Genomic DNA, 7,249 nt, shown 5'->3' with positions numbered 1-7,249 from the left:
AATTTAGCAGACTCACTGGAGTTAGATATAAAGTAAAGAGAAAAATGTCATTAAAAGGAAGACACTATGAAGGAGAGAGAGAGAGAGAGAGTGAGAGAGAGAGAGAGAGAAAGAGAGAGAGAGTACTTGTTAGTAAACTTAGTCCTGAAAAAGGACTTAGCAAAGATCTTCATTATAGGCACATTTTTTATGGGAAAAATATAACTTTGGGGATTTCTCAGGGAAGGAGGGGAAGTGCCAGAGAGCTCAGAGGGAAGGATCAAGGAAGAACCAGATGGAATACCTGGCAGATCAGGTCCCAGACACATCTAAAAGATATGCTAATCAATATCTCAAAGATTGCTTAAAGATACCCAGAGGTTGGGGGATAGATAACAGAGGCTGATACAGAGTTCCATCCTCATAATCATTCTATACAAATAGGATAGTCTGGGAATTGGTTATTTTGCCTGATAATAGCCAGATGGGCTTCTTCCTGACAGGGGAAGAGAATAAATTTATATCACTAAGATTAAACCCAGTTCATGTAAACCCAGGAGTTGGGGTTGGGGACACAGATTATAACCATAAACTGGATTATAGCCATAACCCTTAGGAACTATATGTCCTATTCAGTCCAGTCATTTGTATATCAGACTGCATCTTTATGCTTTTTTTCTTGAAAAACAGGATTGGACTCCAAAAGTTTACTGGAGACACTAAAGAAAAAATTGTTGATAGTTTGCAACTCGGAGGAAAGCTGTTTCACATCTGGAAAAAAATAAAAAATTTGCACCCTACTTTTTACCCCATGTGTGCATGTGCACACCATCACCCACACAGATGTATGTGCAACCACATTTCCCCTAGAATTGAGGCCAGGTCAGGAATATCACAACAGACAGATGAATAGCAGGTCTGTCTTGCCCGCTGTACGCCCTCCTACCTAAGAAAAGACTCAAAGAGTCCCAGAGACAGCAAAGTCCGTAGTTGCCCACGCAGTCTGCTACAGGCAACCAGTGAGGAAAGAACTGAGCACAGCAGGATGGAATCAGAAGGAGAAATTGTTGACCTCCAAGTAAGTTTACCCTGGAGAGAGGGAGCTGGTAATAGCAGGGGAAAGATAGAAAAGCAAGATGTGTAGAGAAAGGAAAAAGGCTTTGGCCATTCTTCTCTCCTTAATCTCCTTTTGCCTCCCCTTCTCTTTTCTCCCCTCATCTCTGAATTTCTTTCCATCTCTTTCTCCTTTTTCCATTTCTGGTTTCTCACTTGATTTGAAAATCTCACAACAGTTTCAACTCCACTTTGGCCTTTTCTTCTGGCAGTCAGATTTCAGTCCTATTGGATTCTATTACCAGAGAGTCATTCTTCATTCTGACAGGGCCCCTCTCTACAATTCTGGGGTATGCACAGTTTTATTGTGAGCTTGTCAGGCATTTCTCTAGAGATTGGGGAAGATGTTAGCTCTTAGGCCAGAGAAGGAGGCAGGCGTCAAGCCAGCTTTGCATTTTATAAGTTGGGAAAAACTGGAACCATTCCTCTCCCCTTTTCACAAAGCCCTCCTGTTTTGAGATGGAAAGTGCCCTGTTCCTGAAGCTGGGCTAAGAGAGGGGAAAGGAAATTTGAGCAATCAGCAAGGAAGAGGCAGAGACACACTTCCCTGCATGAGGCTGGCTTAGGGGACAAAACTTCCCCCTGAATGGTTTCTAATCACAAGTACGGTAAAGAAGGAATGGAATAATAAAAACAATAGCTTACATCAGTGATTCTCAAACCTTTGTTCTCAGTATCTTCATGTTGTTAAAAAACTATCCAGGATCTGTTCAAAGAGTTTTTGTTCACATGGGTTATATTTATAGCTATTTACTATATTAGAAATAAAAAAAATAATTTTGAATTTGTAGACCCTCTGAAAGGGTTTCAGAGACCCCAAGAATTCTTTGGACTACACTTTGAGGACCACTGATTTACATCTTTAGTGTTTTATAATTTATAAATCTACTGCTCCTCTGTGAATTGGTTATCCCCATTTTACAGATGAGTAAAAAAGACTCAGATATGTTATTTAACTTAGTGTTGCACAACTAGTTAGTTGTTAGAGCTAAGATTCAAACCAAATTCTGTGAATTACAAATTTAGCTTTCATCCCTAGACCTTCTCAATAATGGTACCAAATCAATGATCTTGGCCCTAGCTATCAATGTAAAGCTGAGTGAGTTAGAATCAGACCCATTATCATTTCCAGATCATTATACAGTTGCTGTAATAGATATCTTGGTGTATATAGGGACTTTCTTCTTATTGATGGCCTCCTTGGGATATAAACCTAATAGTAGAATTTCGGGGTCAAAGGGACATTTTACTCACTTTCTTTACCTAATTCCAAATTGCTTTGCAAAATGCGATATATTGATCCATAGCTCCACTAACAATACACTAATGTGTTTCCCATTATAGCTCCACCATTGACTATTCCCAATTTTTTGTCATCTTTGCAGTTTTGCAAGGTGTGAGGTGAAATCTCAGGGTTGTTTTAATTTGCTTAAAAAAATTATTATTATTAGTGATTTGGAGCATTCTTTCATATGGTCCTTAATAGTTTTTAATTTTGTTTTAAGAGCTCTTTGTTCCTATTCTTTGAACTCTTATCCACTGGGAACACTTTAAAGTTACAAAGAATCTTGGATATCTTGTTCAACTTCCTATCTAACTGAAGAATCTTTGGGCAGAGTTGATCAACCAAGCTTCTATATGAATACTTCTAGTGTTCAAAATCTAACAAGACACCCTGTTCTATTTTTTTAAGATGAAGTCTGTGGTTTTACTGGTACAGGGAGTTCCTACTAAGGATACTACTTATAACAGTGTGTATCAGAAACTCTGCAACATAAGCCTTAGAGAGTTGCCTAGGACTTGTCTTTCAGTCATTTCAATCATATCTAACTGTCCCTGACCTCATTTTGGCTTTTTTTTTTTTTTTTTTTTTTTTTTTGTCAAAGATGCTGATATGGCTTGCCATTTCCTTGTACACCTCATCTCACAGATGAGGAAAATGAAGCAGGGTTAAATGAATTCCCTAAGGTCATTCATATAGCTAGTAAGTGTCTGAAATCAGATTTGAATTTAGGAAGATGAGTCTTCTTGACTCCAGCCTTGGCACTCTATTGTGCCACACAACTGCCTTTCCTAGAAGTTAAATGATTTGCCAAGGGTAAATTTAAAAGGCAGGACTTGAATTCAGATATTGCTGACTCTGAGGTCTATTCTGTGTTGACTACTGCATACCATTTCCCATGCATTCAATTTTTTGACAGCTCTAATTATTAGAAAATTCATTTTTATTTTGGGGAGTTCTATTTCAGTATTTCTTCACAAAATTATTTTCACAGGCCTTTAAAGACTCTGATAGATTTCTTCTGGAATCTACCTATCATTGGAAAAGGATCTGTCTGATGTGAAGCGGGAAACACAAGATTATTTGAGGAAAAGAGATATAGATGATGCTAGAAGAGCAAGGATAAGATTAAGAAATAGGGAGATAGAAACCAGAGATGAGTAAGGGTTAGAGAAACAGTGTGGAAGGAAAAACTATGGAATATGGAAAGGAAAAGAAGAATTTATGAATCATAATTGTTAATCCCTAGAATAGGAAACTGCTGAAGTTCCATGGGTTAAGTCAGCAACTGACAATAAATCTTTAGGTGATTTTCTGGTTTTCTTGGTGTTTTCCATTCTTTCGAGATAGGTAAAATTAAATAGCTTATTAGTTTTGAAAGTAAAACTATTAAAAGTGTGAGGAGTAGAAGATGGCCAAAATGTTGAAGGAAAATGTGGTGGGGGAGAGAGAAGGCAGAAGACTATATTGGAAATTATAAGAGCAACTCACTGGAAGTATTTATAAATTCCTATAGGTTGAAGCTGGTTTTTATAAATAGAACTCTGTTGAATCTAAAGTTGGGAAAAGTAGTCTTCTTAAAATGAAGAATGATATTCTGTCAATAAGAAGCAAATAGTACTCCTGCATTATCCCAGCAAGAATAAAACAAAGCATTAGATGTAGTAAATTTGCCACCTTAATAAAAATTATGGCAATAGGGGAACTAGGAAAGTAAGAGATTCTTTTTTTTTTCTTTTTTATGAACTTGACAATCATGAATAAATATAGATATTCCCATATATAGAAAAGAACAAAAAAGGTTATATATGAAACTGTGACTGTTAATTTCATATAGTTTTTTAAAAGCATTTATTAAATTTAACAAGGTAGTAACAACATTGTCAAAGCAGAGACAAGGGGGTGGAATGTTTGAGGCCCAGGAAATGTAGCTAGATATAGTCAAGAGTGTTTGTTATAGCACAGGAGAAGACAGAAATAATAGGGGGGTAAGCTGGGAACATAGGTGAACAATTCATCATTGGACATTTTAGGAACCCTAGAAAATAATGAAAAATACTGAGGATTTCTAAGTGGTCCCATTTCGAGGTAAGATCTAAAAGATATTAACTAGAAGAAAAGGGACCACAGGAAAACTAAGGGGCCAAACCATAATTAGGACAAGTCAACCTGGGTTTTTTTTTCCCCAAGGCATCAAATTTTTTAAAAATATTGACTACAGTGTCTTTCTACATCAGATAATAACTAAACTTAATACCTAGTCAGTAAGAATCATTAAAATAGGAAGTCACCAGAATGCATACTTCTGTCTTTTTCAGTGCCCCATCACTGTTTTATTCTGGGTTTGTTTTCCCCCTGGGTTGTTTTCTCCTGGGTTCTCCCCTGTTCTAGTGTCATGGGATCTTCCCATACCTCAAGGTCCTTTCCTACCCCTTCACTCCCAGACCAACAGAATTCAGATTAAAAGGTTGATTGGAGACCTTTTTGCCTTTTGTGCATTTTGTGGTGCCTTCCCAGAGTTTCAGAACTTCTAATGTTGCTCTACTAAGTAGTGTGGATGAGGGGAGGGGGACAAGGAACTATTATTGAGGAAGGGAAAACTAGAACCATTTATCAATTAGAAAAAGAAAGTTTTTATAAACACCCCTAGGGGAATCATGCATGACAAAAAAAATCTATGTAACTGGAAGCTATGGGAACTAGGTTTCATCAAAAAATAGGGTAAAAAGGAAAGTGTAAGGAATTGGTCCTGAGTGGGGCAAGCTGCAGAGAATCCCAGTGGTAGACATAACATTACACATTCAATGTGGAGTGGCAAAGGTACTACCTGTATGATCTAGTTTGCAACTCCTGAAGAAACAAAGATTACAAAATTTGCTCAGGAATTTGGGGGAATTGGAGGAAAGGAACAAGACAAATACTCTGAACTTAATAAAGTTATGGAAGTGGGGGAACTAGGAAAGCAAGAGATTCTTTTTTTCCTTTTTATGAACTTGACAATCATCAATAAGCACAGGCATTCCAATATATAAAAAAAAGAACAAAAAAGAAAGCTGAAACAAGAAAGCTAAATTAAGCATAAAAAATAGTCCACATATTTTCCTGTGGTAGATATTTCTGCAAGAATGCACATATACATATATACTGTGCTATCACTTAATTTTCAATACTCTTTTCAGTTATAAATCATTTATTTGATTTTTCCTTCCTACCTTCCTTTATATGAAAGAAAAGAAGGAGGAGAAGAAAAAAAGGAGGAAAGAAGGAAATATAGAAGTTCTATCACTTAAGCATGTATATGCGTATTGGCATTTTCAATCATGTCAGCTCATTTGAAGGTTTTCTTGGTAGAGTGATTTACCATGTAAATCCAACTCCTCCAACTCATTTTTACAGATGAGGGAACTGAGGCATACAGGGTTAAATGACTTGCCCAAGATCACATAACTAGAAGTATCTGTGTTTAGATTTGAACTCATATAGATGAGTCATTCTGATTCCAGGCATGGCCCTCTATCCATTGTGCAACCTAGTCAAGCAAAATATAGTTCCACATTGTCATGTCTAAAAATGCAATTTTTATTCTGCATAATAGTCTACTTCTGTCATGAAATGAGCATTTTTAGTTGATCAGAGTTTTAAGTCTTTCAAAATTGTTTGTTTTTATAATATTGATAGAGCATAAATTGATTTTCTGGTTCTGCTCAAAGTCTAGTGAATTTAGGATAATTCCAAATCGCTTTTCAGAGTGGTTGAATTCATATTCACAATTTTACCAACAGTTCATCAATGTCCCTGCTTTTCCATAGTTCTTCCAACATTTGTCATTTTCTTTTTTTGTCCTCTTTGGCAATCTGATGCATATGAACTAGAACCTCAAAATTGCATTAATGTTTAATTTCTCTAGTTATTAATGATTTGTAATACTTTTCCATGTAATTATGTCTAACTTGGATTTGTTTCCTTGAGAATAGTGGCTTTTACATGCAAATGTACATACATACATTTTACATACAGGGAACTTTACATGTGAGGGAAAATAAAATATTATTTAAAAATTTATCATCATTTACATTACATAAAGGAACTATAAGTTCCTTATGTATCTGGGAAATGAGACTTTTTGCTAGAGAAACTTGCTGCAAAGATTTTTTTTCCCTCTAGTTAAATTTTCTCCCTTCAAATCCTACTTGAATGTATTTGTGCAACAACTTGTTAGTTTTATATAATTAATATTTTATCCATTTCATCTTCTATTATCCTTTTCCTGTTGTTTGGTCATTAATTCTTCCCCAAACAATAGATATGATAGATAATTTCTTTCTTAATTCTGAGAGAAATTATTATTAACTATATGAATAACTAATATAATTTGGAGAGATTCAGAATTCCCCCCTTCTTCTGAAATCCTGATTTTGAAATTTTGAGCTTTTGAAGGACATCACTGATAATGAGATTGAATTAATTTTCTTGCCAATCTTGTTCAAACCCTCTTCAGGGTGAGGAAGTCCTTGTATTCCATTCAGATTTGGTTGGGAATAAATTCTTTGAAGAGATTTCCCAAGTGTGCTTCTAACTTAAAAGAAATGACATAATCAAAATTTATTTGAATAGGATCAGCCCTTCACTGTAATATCCATTCTATCATTAATTGTTAATAAGAGTTGACTGTCACTGTCTGGAAAACTCTTTCTAAGGACATATAAGTGTGAGTCATGCTCCATCAATCCACCTACCACCATAACTGATTTCATCTAAGATAGAGATGTCAAATGGCCATCCTTTCATTAATAAATATATTGGCATTATTAATGAAATGGTTAAATTTACTCAGAAATTATGTCTCTCGAATTTTTTAAACATCACATTTGTCTA

The 7,249-nt window shown here is 35.6% G+C and overlaps 1 protein-coding gene across 1 annotated transcript in view; it reads left to right on the top strand.

Moving 5' to 3' along the window:
* Positions 1 to 892: 892 nt before the first annotated feature.
* Positions 893 to 7,249, top strand: part of NINJ2 (ninjurin 2) — a 150,927-nt gene continuing 144,570 nt past the window's right edge. The window contains exon 1 of the mRNA XM_031939517.1: positions 893 to 1,057. Coding sequence (XP_031795377.1) covers positions 1,025 to 1,057 — 33 coding nt within the window. The 5' untranslated portion in view covers positions 893 to 1,024. The remainder of the gene's footprint in view (positions 1,058 to 7,249) is intronic.

Source organism: Sarcophilus harrisii, chromosome 5 (genome assembly GCF_902635505.1).
Source record: "Sarcophilus harrisii chromosome 5, mSarHar1.11, whole genome shotgun sequence".
NCBI lineage: Eukaryota > Metazoa > Chordata > Mammalia > Dasyuromorphia > Dasyuridae > Sarcophilus > Sarcophilus harrisii.
This window is presented reverse-complemented; position numbering and strand designations above follow the sequence as displayed.